This window comes from Salminus brasiliensis, chromosome 9, assembly GCF_030463535.1.
Source record: "Salminus brasiliensis chromosome 9, fSalBra1.hap2, whole genome shotgun sequence".
Lineage (NCBI taxonomy): Eukaryota > Metazoa > Chordata > Actinopteri > Characiformes > Bryconidae > Salminus > Salminus brasiliensis.
In genome coordinates this window covers 32,805,901-32,822,475 of record NC_132886.1, presented here as the reverse complement: position 1 = coordinate 32,822,475, position 16,575 = coordinate 32,805,901, and the positions used below count along the sequence as shown (strand labels likewise).

General features: G+C 38.8%; 1 protein-coding gene across 3 annotated transcripts in view; it reads right to left on the bottom strand.

Annotated features, from left to right (window-relative positions):
- Positions 1–16,575, bottom strand: part of tnr (tenascin R (restrictin, janusin)) — a 142,087-nt gene that overhangs the window by 44,847 nt on the left and 80,665 nt on the right. For all 3 annotated transcript variants that reach the window (XM_072688249.1, XM_072688248.1, XM_072688250.1), the window contains exons 3-6: positions 15,172–15,648; positions 7,554–7,817; positions 4,735–4,850; positions 2,165–2,315 (exon numbers count right to left, since the gene is read on the bottom strand). In XM_072688249.1, the coding sequence (XP_072544350.1) occupies positions 2,165–2,315; positions 4,735–4,850; positions 7,554–7,817; positions 15,172–15,648 (1,008 nt within the window). The remainder of the gene's footprint in view (positions 1–2,164; positions 2,316–4,734; positions 4,851–7,553; positions 7,818–15,171; positions 15,649–16,575) is intronic.

Sequence of the window (16,575 nt, the reverse complement as noted above, 5' to 3'; positions counted from 1 at the left end):
TGTACAGCCATTATTTCTGCTTTTTCTGTTTTAATATAATTTTGTTATATACAGTACTAAGTTAGCTCTTGTAAGGGTTGGAATATGAAAGATGAACACCCATATGGTGAAATGTCAATAATATATAAGGTGAAAAATGAGATGCACATGTGCATATGGTTTTATACCTGCAAAGAAACAGAATATACAGACGGATAGACACAACAGTCATGGAGTTTTAAAACTTCTGAATGGCCAAAAAACATTTTTTTCAGATCTGGAACAAACTGTTCTGTTCATGTGTTTTTTTCTGATCAGTTCAAAACATGTCAAGTTTAAAATTAAAAATTGCAATATTGTAATTTGAGCACACAAATATTAAGTAGTAAGAGTCTTACTACTTCTTGCCAATGAGCAATAACCAATAAGAAAGAGAATGAACCAGGTACAAACAGGGATGGGCATTTAAAGGTAAAGGTGCATGTATTTCTCATTGCACTATGTATGGCAAAATCCACATTTTACCCATCTGTGGTAACAAACACATACACACATGAATTAGGGGCAGTGAGCACACACACACCCAGAGCAGTGGGCAGCACCCAGGGAGCAGAGAGGGTGAAGGGCCATGCTCAAGGGCCCAACATTAGCAGCTTGCCAAGCCTAGGGATTGAACCCACAACCCTGTCATCAATAGCCCAGAGCTCTAACCGCTGAGCCACCACTGACAAAACTTGCTATTCATGTTGTTAATGGCATTCATTCAATATCACTCTCAATATATAGCTATCGCTCTAAAATATATAGCTGAGACACAGCTGAGATTTTGCCATATTTTGAGGTTAAGGTGAATTTATTATATTGTTTAGCTGAGTGAACGGAGTTGTGTCAATTAGATTTGGTGTGCCTTATGTTTGGGCAGTGCAGCTTTGATGAGTAACCATTACATCTTTCCAACTGGCTCCTGGCATCATCTATATGCATACTGGACATGTCTTTCCCCCCTCATGTACCCTCAGTGTGTCGTCATCCCCCACGCTACATTCCTATATGTGTTATCCCTAATGCAAAATGATGCCATCAGCATTGATGAAGATGGTGATTGTTAATATGGAAGTTATTTAAATGTACATTAACTGGCAGGATACAAAACAAATATCTATGGTAGGCAACAAGTGGCTGACACACAGAGGGCAGTAAATCTAAATATAAGCATAATTCTAAATGTTTGTTTTCATCACAACTCCACACTCCTGTTTTGACAGCTGCACTTTTTTGGACTAAAACATATTCTATACATGAATTAGTGAGCACAGAAACCAGGTTTTAAATGGAAGAAGGCTGGAGAAGTTGTTCAGACTTCAATTTATAATTGTAATGTGGTGCTCACTTACAGCGGGGTTTGAACCCAGGCCGCCGTGCTACTGAGTGAGCTACCACAATCACGTGACCAACGGGCCCAAGTGCAGAGTCTTTCAATCTTAGAGCAGGTAAAACTGAAATGACGCTCGGGACTCGAACCCAGGCCTCCGCGTCGCGAGACTGACGCTCTGCCGCTTTACCAAAGCAGCAGTTATGAAAGCAGCCAACAAATGAAACGTAAAGGGGGGTGGGTTTAATAAACAAGGAGACGTCACATCTTACGCGAAACAAAAGGCGGGAAACAAACAAACAAATAAACAAAGGACGCCAGGGGAGAGCTGGCTACCTCTTTAACACTAGAGGGAAATACAACTAAGGGCGCTACACGCACACACACACAGACACAGTCACACTGCACAGACACAGGGAGACAGACTCGGGAGAGACACATGAAGGGGAGTGACACACACTCAGCCTTCAACTTGAGAACTACACAGGCACACAGACACACACGACCAGAGTCAAAATATCCAGCACCGGGGCAACTGGATCTGTGGGCTCGATTACTGGCTGGGGTGACTCGGGGCCTCCCCCTGGTGGCAGGAGGAGGCCTTGCCCTAGAGCCACCCCTTATAGTAATAGACATTTTTGGTCCTTTTTATGACAAACAGAGATTTCAACATTAAGCCCTTTTTGTCAGGTGCCCCAGATTTAATGTAAGAGGACTTAACCAAGCAATGCATGTTGCAGCAGTGCATTGATTCTGTCTTTTTTAATGTTGTGTAGTGTATATTAGGCACAAAGCAACACTAGCCAAGCTCACATGTGGTCACTGTGGCGGTGACTGGCTGGCTCCTGCCCTGGTCCTTCAGAGCCACCAGATTAACCGTGTACTCTTCTCCAGGCCTTAAACCAGTCTGATGGAAATAGGTGATTGTGCTGGGCAGCTGAGCTGTCATTCCTCCATCATTATCCTGAAATGGAAAAACAGAGAAAGCATCAGTCATCACACATACACACATACACCAAAATGGTGCAAGGAACCATGCAGCAACAAACAGTAACACTCTTTATCCAAAGTGGACTGAAACACAAATGACACCTCAAGAGGCAAGTTTCTCTAAGTTTATATCCAGCAAATGTTTAATAAATCTTTCAGGCATTTCAAGCACAATAAGGTGCATGTATTTGTCACTGTACAGCAAAATGTGTCCTCCGCATTTAACCCATCTGGTAGTGAACACACACTCACGTGTTGGGGCAATGAATACACACACCCACCCAGAGCGGTGGGCAGCCAACTCCAGCGCCTGGGGAGCAGAGAGGGTAAAGGGCCTTGCTCAAGGGCCCAACAGTGGCAGCTTGTCGAGCCCGGGAATCGAACCCACAACCCTGTTATCAATATCCCGGCACTCTAACCGCTGAGCCACCACTGCCCACAATACTTACACTATAGGCGCAATGACACATCACTGATAAGATGCTTGATTTGTCAATATTGGATTTATTTTTCCCATTGTCTAAATAAGACATTTTTTTCAAGAAACACTGGGTCTCATTTACCAATATATTCTTAAGAATTGTCCTAAACATAAAATTCTACAGTTCTAAAAAACAAAGTGTCATGATGTCAGAGATTAATTCACTTGTTTGAAAACCACAAGAAATTGTTCACAGCAATGCTCTTATAATGGTGGATCCCTTGGTCGTAAAAACTATGAACAAATCTCAAATTTGAAAACATGCTAAATGTCAGAACCTTAGGAATTTGTGTAAATGAGTTTTAGGAAGAATTTACTTCTTATGTATAGTTGGTAATAAAGGCCCAATGTTCTGTACAAAGTGTTAAGTGTTAAACTGCCCATGCATTTGTGATCACTTGTACCATGCACTGCCCTATCAAGAAATTAGGGATATTCATCTGTCCTATGTTTATAATTGTTTATAATTATAATGTTTATGCAGTGAAGAGTGTGTTTTGTTGATTTGCTATAATTTAACATAATAGTTAGATAATAATAATTAGACAATATCAACTATGTGAAAATGTTTGCAACAGTATCGGTCACAGTAACAGTTTGGGAAATATGCTACATTCAATACATTTTCCCCCTTGTTGTGATGTCAGAAGTCTTTGGCACTCAGTTTCAGGTGGGTGTTGTTAACAACAGTTTGGAAACAGAGCATACCAAGGACGTTACTATAATAAACATGAACTTAAGATGAAAAATGTAAAAACTAGTATTGCTAAATGCAGCAAAACATTTCAGCAAATAGCTGTTTATGGTTAAAGAAAATAAAATTGAAAACACAAATGCTTCTTAAAATGTAGTCAACTTAGGCAGGTTGATGGGCAGTTTAAAAGTGAACTAGTGATTTTAAAGTTTGTCCATTTGAATTCATGGTTCATTCTTTTGTCTTTCCCTTTTTACTCTTGCTCATTGATTTCTTGCTGATTCCACACAAAGGTTTCCTGTTAGCATATAGATTATTATATTTTATTATATTTTTATAAGATTTCTGACACTGACACAAGTGTTTCTTAGGCTTAAACTCTCTATCACCACTTCTAATGTGACTTCCAATTTCATCTTTGTTTCCATGGTATTTTGTTCTTTTGTTGTCCTGCTTTTCATCTAAAACTCAGGGTTCTGTAAAACCTTGATTATCTTGTGTGATTATCTCCCATTCTGCTCTGTGGCAGGAACCAGGGGCTAAAAGAGATGTAGATTAAAAAGGCTGATGTTTATAGAGAAAATAAAAAACCAAAGCTTGCCTGTTTAAACATGGAGGTTATTGCTACTATGACATCTAAGGCTTGTCCAGAGATGGATTTGGCTAATTTTCTACTGCCCAAAGACAATCCCTTGTGTGTTCTAGGCTAGGAGACGAAGGCCATCTCTCGCCCTATCGCCAAAAGGGAAATGCTGTTTACAAGCTCAATATTTATATTTCGCATTAATACTCTAACCCCCAGCAATGAACCGTTTTTTTCTGGAGCCTTAACAGAGGCTTATATATATAAAAAAGAAAAATATGAATATGTCAAATAAACAGAGACAGATTCCCTATTCTGGAAATGACAGTTGATTTTTTTTGCAAAATCGCTATATTGGCACTTAAAGTACTAAGCATTAGCAGACCTATGTTTCTGAAGAGTATAGTAACTGGAAATGCTCTTTTTACTCAGAAATGGCATATGAATTGAGGCAAAGTGTATCATCCCCTGCCTTGACCGAGTTTTACAATAGCTATTACAGTCTGTCTACAAAGCAGTGCATATTGAGAATGGTATGCTTACAGGTGGCTATTTATTTTCAGCACTGTTATATGAGAAACTAAAGCAGAAGGGAAGAATCAATTGAAGTGTGACCTCTCAAGGAAAAGCCTTACCTTGGGAATGAAGCTTATTTCCCAGCCATCAAACAAGTAGTCGAAGGGCTGCCACTGAACCTCCACGGATGTCTCTGTGATAGATTTGAAGAGTAAACCATCTGGATTCGAGAGATCTAGAAGGCACAGATTGATGCATTATTGGCCTCCGTCTTCAGCATGCTCAATAAATCAACATTTTCCTTAGCCAAGACAGCACTCCTCTCTCTCACTCTCTTGTTCACTTCGAAGGAGGAGTGGTGTACAGTGGGGAAAAAAGTATTTAGTCAGTCACCAATTGTGCAAGTTCTCCCACTTAAAAAGTTGGCAATGACAGAGGTCAAACGTTTTCTGTAAGTCTTCACAAAGTTGGCACACACTGTTGCTGGTATGTTGGCCCATTCCTCCATGCAGATCTCCTCTAAAGCAATGATGTTTTGGGGCGGTCGGCGGGCAACACAGACTTTCAACTCCCTCCAAAGGTTTTCTATGGGGTTGAGATCTGGAGACTGGCTAGACCACTCCAGGACCTTGAAATGCTTCTTACGAAGCCACTCCTTTGTTGCCCTGGCAGTGTGCTTGGGATCATTGTCATGCTGAAAGACCCAGCCACGTTTCATCTTCAATGCCCTTGCTGATGGAAGGAGGTTTGCACTCAGAATCTCACAATACATGGCCCCATTCATTCTTTCATGTACACGGACCAGTCGTCCTAGTCCCTTTGCAGAGAAACAGCCCCAAAGCATGATGTTGACACCCCCATGCTTCACAGTTGGTATGGTGTTCTTTGGATGCAACTCAGCATTCACTCTCCTCCAAACACAACGAGTTGTGTTTGTACCAAACAGTTCTACTTTGGTTTCATCTGACCATAAGACATTCTCCCAATACTCATCCGGAACATCCAAATGCTATCTAGCAAACTTCATACGCGCCCGGATATGTACTGGCTTAAGCAGGGGAACACGTCTGGCACTGCAAGATCTGAGTCCCTGGCGGCGTAGTGTGATGGTAGCCTTTGTAACGTTGGTCCCAGCTTTCTGCAGGTCATTCACTAGGTCCCCTGTGTGGTTCTGGGATTTTTGCTCACCGTTCTTGTGATCATTTTGACCCCACGGGCTGAGATCTTGTGTAGAGCCCCTGATCGAGGGAGATTAGCAGTGGTCTTGTACCACCATTATTTGCAAATAAATTCTTTAAAAATCAGACAATGTGATTTTCAGAATTTTTTTTTTCTCATTTTGTCTCTCATAGTTGAGGTCTACCTATGATGTCAATTACAGGCCTCTCTCATTTTTTAAGTGGGAGAACTTGCACAATTGGCGACTGACTAAATACTTTTTTTCCCCACTGTATATGTGAGTGGATAGATAGTGGGACCATAAAAGTTGCAAGACAAACTTAATTGTTTGCATGTGCTTGATACAAAGACACTTCTTCTTTATATACATTCTCTTTAAAATTATAAACAAATCTTTAAAATGATTATGAACAAATAACCAATTCATATACACACACTCAAATACATTCAAATACACACACAAAACATACATGCTAAATCTAAATAAAGTGAAATAAATATTTGCTTTTCATAAAACAAATTTCAATACTATGCTATACCAATAATTTATAACAACACTCCTTCTGGCCCAGTGATTTTGCAACGGCTTTTGAAATTTTTAAAAATTTATCAAAAGCTTATCACTTCGGTCATCCCTGATTACAGGTGTTAAGATAAGCATGAGAAACTCTGTTGATAACAGCCAGATGCCAATTACATGCTGCAATTTCTGTCAGATTTAATTTGCTCCCATTCACTCAATTACCTCTAAATTAGCTATAATAACTCATGTGCCAGTAGTTTATCTGGCAGTGGTTAATGCCTGCGTGCAGAATGCCCAACTGGCTTTTGAATGGGACATTTGCTGTGATACGAAGGATGTGTTATACTATTCTTGGCTGTGGTATTTTTTTCTCTTTTAGCACATGGTTGACAGGCAGGGACTGCAGAAGAAGTACCCTGCAGCCTTTTGCCAATCTGGCATTGCTACTCAGCAGGTGGCAGGCATCTAATCATATCCTGTTGGCAAAGACAAGTTAATCTGCAGGAAAGAAAAATGGGTATCTGTGTGCATGTTCAAGAAATCATCTTCCATCCAGCTTCATGACAAATGTTGAAATGTACTAAATTATTTGGGACACTCCACTGACAGCAGGCAAATATCTACACTACTAACCAATCCCAACATTTACAATGACTAATTACTGCTGTTATTTTATCCAGTAATCACTTATTTATTATAATAAATCTCTTACATTATTACCCTTGTACATTTGTATTATTATTATCTAAATATGTGTGGATTTGTATTTTACTTAAGTATTGTTGTAATTGAGTGATGTACCTTACTAACAACTTTTTAATGCTTACATTTCAATTTAAACTTTCAATGTATTTGTAACAATTGTCAGGCCATTTTCTACTGCCAGTAGAATTCATCTTATAATGTCCACCTTATGAATGCTATTATATTCATAATAGCGTAAAAAGAAATTGAGGCAATTCATCCTTATTTTAACTCCACAGTTGTACACTGTACTGCAGAGGAAGATGAATACTGCATGATGAAATTTTCTGTAGATTCTGAAAAGGATTTTTCTGTAATTAGCACAAGTACAAGTACAATTTGTTAATAGTACTAGAAATACTTTCACAGGCTTGCAGATTTGTTTTTGTGTTTCTCTGTATACAATTTGTGTAGTGTCTGTTTACAATTTGATGTCAAATTTAGGATTTGATGAAGGGAGTCATGATATGATTCAGCAAAAAGATCACTCACAGGTTGAGACCAAGGCGCTGATTGGGACGCTGATGACATTGTTTATCACAGCATAGACATTGATGTTGTACTCCAAGCCTGGTTCCAGCTCTTTGATGGTGGTGTTGGTCACGTTTCCTTCAACTCTCATCTCCAGCTGGACTCCACCAGGGCTTGTAGGAATGTATGTGATCAGGTAATCTGTCACAACCAGTGAACCCTCCCATTCCATATCAATGGTACGTTCTGTCACGCCCCGAATGCGCAGATTCATAGGAGGAGCCACTGTCAACAGAAGCACAACTCTTAAAAGGGAATACAACCATTTATTTCCATTATTCTGCATTATTAAATTGATAAGATCATTCAGAATATTGGCATGAAAAGCTGCAACATACAGAAACAGAATAAAACCTCTACACAGAATCTCATTCACAGAGAGTTAATACACACTTGGCACCTGAAACATTGTTTTTCATAGCAAAGTAAATTAAGTTATATTTGACTTAATTTGACATTGTGACCCATGGTTCTAGTTGGTTCTGTTGAGACAGCAAAATAAGTTCTTACAGTGTATTTAATCACCTTTTCAACAGGATCAGCATACACCTTTATTTCTCTTTAAACTTAAACTCAAAATAACTAAATAAAGATTTGATTTTTTTTTTTTTATGAAAGGAGAAAACACCAAATTCTGTAGATTTATTAAGCAGCAGAATTGTTCAATAAATATATATAAATATATATAATAATTAATACTTTTTCAGACTTTTTCTGAAACATTTTTATTGCAATCTTAACACACCACCTCCTTCGCCTCAGCTTCTCAGCTTTAGCTCGCCTCAAAAGTAAACCACCAGATTTAGTGCAGCTAGAATAAAAAAGAATATTCATGATTTATGATTCATTGTGCATTTTTGTGAAATTATGTGTTTTACAAACAAACCAGTCCTACTTAGTAAAACATTTAAGGACCAAAAAGAAGAATGGAAAAATTTGGTTCAAATGAAATTTTTTTTTTTTTTATGTTTTTAGATTTGGTAAAAATTTGGAGTGCCTTGAGGGCCTTTTATATACATGTTCAATGAGCTCTAGAATCATGTAGGTAGAATCATGTTCCTGCTAGTTTTTCTATGAACTGTTATGATCAGCAATTCACTTCCATATGTTGTTTAACCAGTCACCATTTTTGTCATCATTGTTTTAACTGCATAATCATTCATGCTCAAATCATGCTTAAAACATCCCAACATCATAATACCTAGTAATGTAGTTCCTTAATTTTTTTTCTAACTGATTTTCTGTGCTCAGGTAATTTTCAGAGTGCAGCTGGATACAGCTGAAAAAGGAATGTTGCAAAAGGTCATTTTAATGGGTCATGTGGGCCATATGTGTTGGTGTGTGAGGATGCTCCACCTAAATTCTCAGATCTGGCATTTTGCTGCATCAAAAATTTGACAATATGACCCAATTTGCAAATTTAAGCACTAAAACACAAGCCATTGAGTATCACTTGGGCCAAACATGACAGAAAAACCCAGAGTTTTTTTGAGACTGGGTTTCAGAGAGGCAGTAAGCAGCCCCTGGGGAGCCACTGAAGACTTGAGAAAGCGATTCAGCTCTATCTGCACACATTCCAGACAGATGGGCCTCCTCCTGCTCCTTCTCCACCACTGACCCCTCAAACTGGGGAAAGAGTCCTAAGGAACCCACTTAAAGTTTACCACTCCAGCTTCTGCTCCACTTTCATTTAAGGCGCTTAAACATCAAACTCTCATGTTTGCACACCAACAGAAATGACTGGCATTTTATTGTGTGCAAGGGTGGAATCTGAAAATAACAGAAGGCAGAAGAAGTAATTTTTGAATACATATAATTTTAAATACACATTTTTACATTGTCCTTTAACTCAGTGAGGGTATGGTTGTGGTTGTGTTCAAGGTCACTGTTTCCAGTTAGTTTAGTTCCCAGTTCAGCACTGATGACCATTTGAACTGTTATGATCAGCAATTCACTTCCATATGTTGTTTAACCAGTCACCATTTTTGTCATCATTGTTTTTAACTGCATAATCATTCATGCTCAAATCAAACATGCTTTCTTTATTACAAAGTGTTGCAGGATAGCTGTCGTGCTCAAAAAAATATGCTGAAATATGTGTAGCTGACTACTGTTTTCTAAAGTGGAAATGTGTGACATAAAAGGTTCATTAAATTATTTTTTTAGGGGTTTTGCTTACAATTTTCATCATAGTTTTTATATCCTGAAGGCTGTGGGAGTTATGCTTCACTGAAACACAGTGGTCATCGTAATGCCTGAATTCAATCTGATTCAGAAAAAGCAGGGTTAAATTGCTGATTTATAAATATCTCTTTTGTGGCCTTCAACAGTCAGAAGCTAAGCAGAAACTTAATGAAAAGCAGAGAATTTAGGATCAACGATTTAGGATCAATGCAAAGAGTTAATCAGAGCCACTGTACAAAGACCAATAAGACCAAGCTAATTGAGCGACAGTAAATAAATGACATGTTCTTAAAGTGGTGAGAAAAACATCTGTGTAATCATGGTCATCTACTAAAATGCAGCTGAGGTCAATACTCTAATGTTGTATCACGACATAATGTAAAGAAAACCTACTGATTAGAGATAGAGTCATGTGCTTGACTGCACAATGATTTAAGCACATTCTATTTAATTTCATTAAAAAAACAAGATAGAATTAAAGAGGCAACTACTTAAATCTCCAATTTGTTACATTTTCTTTTAGTATTTCCCTTTTGATTTTTTGATAATATTGTACTACATTGTACATACATACATAAGTAAATTGCTAGATTCATTTCAAATCCCAAATGTCATCATTTTTTGAAAATATTTCCCATGTGTTAATAAGGACATTTTTATTTCATGGTGATACAGCCAATGCAATGCAATAAATTCCCTGGTTGTGATCCAAGAAATCTGAAAAAGTGTATTAGGACACAGTTTGGTGAGTGCCTTGGCGTTTAAGAAATTAAAAAAGGCCTTATGTGCTTGAAGAAGCAGAATAGATGGCAAATTGCATGTATGGTTTTCAATTACAAAGTTCAGTTGAGCAGAAGAAAAAGCTGAAAAACAGACTACCTTTTCAAGGTATGGAAGGAAAAATCTATAGTCACATATTTTGACCGTGGTCAATGGTTTAAGCTCAGAGTCAGAAATGTATACACAGTACTAGCAGTGAAGTCAGGCATGTATGACCGTATCTATAAAACACACTGAGTGGCACAATTTTTTCAGAGTTCCTGAGTAGCAAAATGGCTGTTAGGAAAGGCAAGTCAGTGAGATGCAATGCAATGAAAAACTAGTGTAAATGGTTAATGCCGCCAAATCCAACACTGGTTGCACAAAATTGCAGGAATATCACGACTGAGATCCATTACCCTTTTACAGTTAATAGTGAATTTATACAGAATCCTGCAGAACATACAGAATTCACATGTTCAACAAGACAGACCTGATCCGAATCCTTCATTTGTCTGCATTAAAAGTGCCAACCGTGAAATAGGACATAAATAGTAAATATTTTTTTTCTTCAGAAGTGTAAACTGCATGAGTATACATATCGTCACTTTTTTATCACTGTAATTTAATGCATGTTCCATTTTCTTGTGCCAATAGAAGCTGTAAACAACTAATGACAATATATATACTGACATTAATTTATATATATTTTCTAAAACACTGTGTATATAATTTTATACAGTAGAAGTCAGTAACTTGTTATGTTTTAAAGAAAGCTCAGTTTTATACTGTGCTTGTCACCCATCTGAATGCATAACATCACCTCCATTATCTAACGAAGGTCAACCAATTGATGGCAAAAGCACACCTCCCCACCACCACTTCTCTGTGATAGCATAAAATGCTTATGCTGCTCTGAAGCTCCTGAACCTGAGTAGACCATAATAATTGAATCGCCTTTTTCTGTATTCTCCTACCTCTCCCACACACCGGTCTGCTATTTTTCTCCTAATTGCAATGAAATGAGCAATTGTGCCGCAACTGGGTCTCAGAGAAAATGAGAAGGAGAGTGCAGGCTTGGTAATATGATTTGCCCTTTCTCTCTTTTATTCCTGCTCTTCTTTCTCATGAGATGACAGCTGTTTGCGGCGACGTGGGAGGTTTTTGCCTGCTTTCTTTTTTTCCTCTTAGAACCAGCTGTGATTGCAAGTGAAGTGTGATTCAGAAATTGCCTCAGCCCTAGCTAAGGTGACATGTCTTCCACAGCGAATGTGACTTTTGACAAATGGATGCTGTTATACACTGAACCATCCCCAATTTTTGAGCTGCAGTTGGGGGCATAGGAGCTGGACTTGTTGTGTGTACCAGTCAGCCATGCAGTTGCTCTTCTGCCCAGGCAAACTGAGGTATTCTCATTCATGGACTCTGTGTGTTTGCAGGATAATAAATCTGAATCTGATGCTAAATGAAATGAATATTAAAGGTTGCTTATTATTAATAGATGTATGTCGTACTACTTCTAAAAATAATGTAACCATTTTAGGATGCTAACTGCACTATGTAACTTCGGTGAAATAGGCAGGACAACACTCCCAAGAACATATACAAGCCATATTTGTGAAAATCCTGTAATGTTACTCTACTGCCTGAGTCCATGAGCTTCTTTTACTTTCAGTGACTGTTCTATATCTCTTTGTTCAGGAATGTGTGTCCTTAAGTGGTGTCCCAAAGTACAAATTACACTTCCTGTCTGTAGGGGTAGCTCAGGAGCAAGAAATAATAATTTCCCATAATGCTGCTCTAAAAAAGTGACAGTCTGCCAAACAAATCATAATGTTTGATGTCTGAACTTTACTGCTTAGTTTTGCATTGAAGCTACAATGCTAAAATAGTAACCAAGTAAAATACTATACTCCATGTACAAGAACAACCAGACAAATTTCAGTTTGTGAGATGGCTGATTCTACTGTTTTTAGCAATGTATTGTGGTTTTGTGACAGTATCAGAAATCATATACACAAATCTATTGTGTGATGATTTATTATTGCAATTGACATGTTGTCAATTGGATGATGCTAAGCTTCCATTCCAGTGTTACCCTGACATTTGCAATGTTAATTGTTAATAATTGTCAGGTCCGCGTCGCCGTGCCTGCCCCGGGGGCGGTCCCGAGCCGTGGTCCACAGGCTTCAAGGACTTTTAAGTTGATGTTCAGTTGATTTCATGATTCACGGATTGTAAGTTCAAGGTTCATGTTCACGTCACATGCTTGGGACTTTTATGTTGACATTCTGTTCATGTATCACGCCGTGTTTTAAGTTGTGTTTACATGTGTCGTATTTGTGTTCATTGCTTTATTGATTTGGTTCACCTGAGGCTGTGGTATTTAGGGAGCTAACGCGAACACCCCTTGGCCGAGAATTCACCGTTCTAAGCCAACCTGGTGAGTTGGCGTCTTAGCTTAGTCCAATGTCTTGTTAGAGATTCACGAGGACGTCCATAGGAGTCCTTCACGTTTTCTGTGTTCAACTCGACTGTTGCCGTTCTGAGCCAACCTGGTGAGTTGGCGTCTGTATCAGGTCCACATAGTCAAGTGTCTAGTTAGTTCTCCACAAGGACGTCTGTGAGAGTCGTTCATGAGAGTACTACTGCACTGGTTTGTTCTGAGTCGCCTCTGGGGTACAGCAACTGATCCCTAAGCTTCGTATCCACGTCTAGTAAGTTCTGTTGCACCTGACGAGTGCTGTTTACTTTCTAGCATGTTTACTTTCTGGCACGGCCAGTAGTTTAGTTCTAGTTATATCTCCCCATTTCTGTTTCCCTGTTTACGTTTAGCTCCCTAGCTTTACACCAGCCTCAGGTGTGCGTTTTGTGTTGCCCATGTTCTGTTGTCATGTTTGTATTTTGGTTAGTCATTTTGATCACATCCTCCTTTTTATACATGTTGTCCTACTCCAAGCTCTATAGGCTTGAAAGCCAACTACCAATCAAGTAAATCAGATGATGTGCATCTCTGTAATGAGAAGGGGTGTGGTCTAATGACATCAACACCCTATATAAGGTGTGCTTGATTATTAGGCAACTTCCTTTCCTTTGGAAAAAGGGGTCAAAAGAGAGATTTGACGAACTCTGAAAAGTCAAAAATTGTGAGATGTCTTGCAGAGGGGTTGCAGCAGTCTTGAAATTGCCAAACTTTTGAAGCGTGATCACCGAACAATCAAGCGTTTCATGGCAAATGGCCAACAGGGTCGCAAGAAACGTGTTGGAAAAAAAGGCGCAAAATTGCAGATGTTGAATAAAAATCACTGTACTCAATATACATATCTGAATTGTAGTTTAAGAATCTGTCACTACTGCTGAATTTAGACTGTGATTACATGTATTGTAATACATATCATGTATTGTGAAAATTGTCTTGTTGTGATATAGTATTTTTATCATATCGCCCAGCCATAAGTCTATGTGCTGAATGCTTTTATTTCATTTAATTTATAGGAGTGGAGTGGCGTTCTGTATAGCAGTGCTTCGATACGTGATACTACACAGGAATAAAATCATGTCACTTTAATAAATGTCAATAAATGTCTGCAAAATAATAGCTATATTTGTACTGGTAAGGGTACTTTTGAAATGCAATATGTTACAGATTACTAGTAATTATTTATCCAAATATACAGAACATCTGCTTGAAGGAGGCAACTTAAAGCAGCGTTATGTGAGAATTAGTATTTTTTTGCTTCTTTTTGCCTCCCCCCCCGCTAGTGTGGTGAATAATTCATGTTTACTCTCACTGCAGTAAACACAAAACACGTTTTAGGTTCTCTGTCATGGTACACATGCATTTAACAAACTGACAGATACAGAACCAGCATATGGCATGATCAGTGCAGTAGCAGATCTCTAGGCCTGGTAGGTGGTTGTTGTGGCGCAACAGATAACACCACTACCTGCCACTGAGCTACCACACCATGTGGGAGACTGGGGTTCAATTCCCCAGTCTCCAAGACTCCTAACACTACACTGACCCACCTCTGTAATACAGGTAACCTTGTAAGTCACTCTGGATAAGAGCGTCAGCTGAAATGCCACAAATGTAAATGTAAGGCCTGAAATGGTAATTTAAGAAGATGGGTAAAACAAGAAGTGGTCTAAACACACTGTTAAAATTAATTAATAGTTTTTCAGTCCAGGTCCAGATAGGACAGTGTCTAGGTAATTATTTAAATAGGTAATTAATTATTCAACTTTGCTATGGGATTTAAAGCACCGTAATGGAGAATTAATTTTTTTTTTATGTTCCTAGGCTCCCCCTACAGGTGGTGTGGGAAATTTCCGTTTTCTTCACTGCAGTGAAACTGAGGGATACAAAACCGGCATGTGGACTGGTGCAGTAGAGTAAATATAAAGGTTTTTTTTTTTTTTTTACAAACATGACTGGTTACACAGTGTTACGCAGTTTTCTGTTCGCTATTTGTAATTAGCTCTCTGTGTAGTTCTCTGTGTAGTTAACATGCCAAGCCCAGAGTAGTGATGATAGATTATCACAATGACTCTGAAGTTGTTACTTTAAGGTAAACATGCTACAAAATGCTGCATTCAGTGTAACACATATGAATTAATTTTCAATGTCCCTCACCTGAAGCACAATCATCTCCAGTGTAGCCTTCCTGGCAGATGCAGAAGCCATCCTTACACTCTCCCTTTTGGCTGCAGTTGTTTGCACAGAAGACACGTGAGCAGTCTTCTCCCAGAAAGCTAGGTCGACACTGGCATGTTCCATTTATGCAGATGCCTTGGTCCGAGCAGTCATTCAGGCATCTGCCAACAGAGCAATCCTCACCGGAGTAGGCCTCTTCGCATACACACTCTCCGTCAACGCACAGGCCACGGTCTGAGCAATCTCCTGGGCATCTTGGCTCTGAACAGTTGTCGCCGCCGAAGTCCCCATCACACACACACTCGCCCTCAATGCACATGCCCTGGCCAGAGCAGTCATCTGGACACCGTGGCTCAGAGCAGTTCTTACCCGTCCAGCCTTCATCACACACACAGCCGCATACTTCCATGCTAAAGGTTCCATGACCACTGCAGTGGGGAACAAAGTCCAAGCGACCTGGATATGGGGCAGAATCATTATAATTAAGGTTTGGCAACACTCTTATTTATTTTGACAGTGAAAACTGGTTAATGGAGACATATTTAGTTATAGTCTTTTCAAAAAGAAAGTTTCATCTTAAGTAGACTTCTCTCAGAACCTGTGATGGGAATGGTTTTCTTTTCAGTCCAAGTGATACTGAGGCCAGTACCCCAACATCAATCCTAAAATCTTCTTATATACAAAATCTCTATTTCTCTATCTCTATAATCAAAATTTCTATTTTTTCTAATTATGAATACAAACAAATATAACAAAAAATGCTATGCTATATTTTGCGTAAGTTATGAAACATTACTTGCACTTGCACAAGTTTCAATTTCCTATTTATCAACCTATTATTGTGATCTTAATTGCTCACTGAACACTTCAATCATTTTGGATTTTAAAGACTCTAGAATCACCAGACTGAAACTGAGGCAGCAGCTTGTAATCTCATTAGCTTTGACAACTGTAGCCTAGTTTGCGCCAGCTTCCTTGAAATACTTAGCTTTACACCAAGGGTCTGGGGGAAAGACCTATGTCAATGGTCTTGTAATTAATCTCCCATCTAACCTCATTTGTTTAGCTTAACATGCCTTTCTTTTTCTTACACCACAGTTTCAGCTGTTTTTAGTACCCCTGGAGGGCCTCCATAGCCTTGGCTTGCAGATGTGAATCCGCTAAAGTGCACCACTGAGACTTTAAACAAGCACAATGTTAACACCATCCATGGTTGTGTTCTCCCAACAGACACTGCCACTGCCTCCATTTAGCACACTGCAGCAGGAAGAGGAACCAAGAGACAAATACTGAAACCCTCAATAATAATTTTGGTTTCCTTCACTAGCTACTTTAGGCATAATAGTAAAAAATAATGTACAAACATTTTTTATGTTTATATTA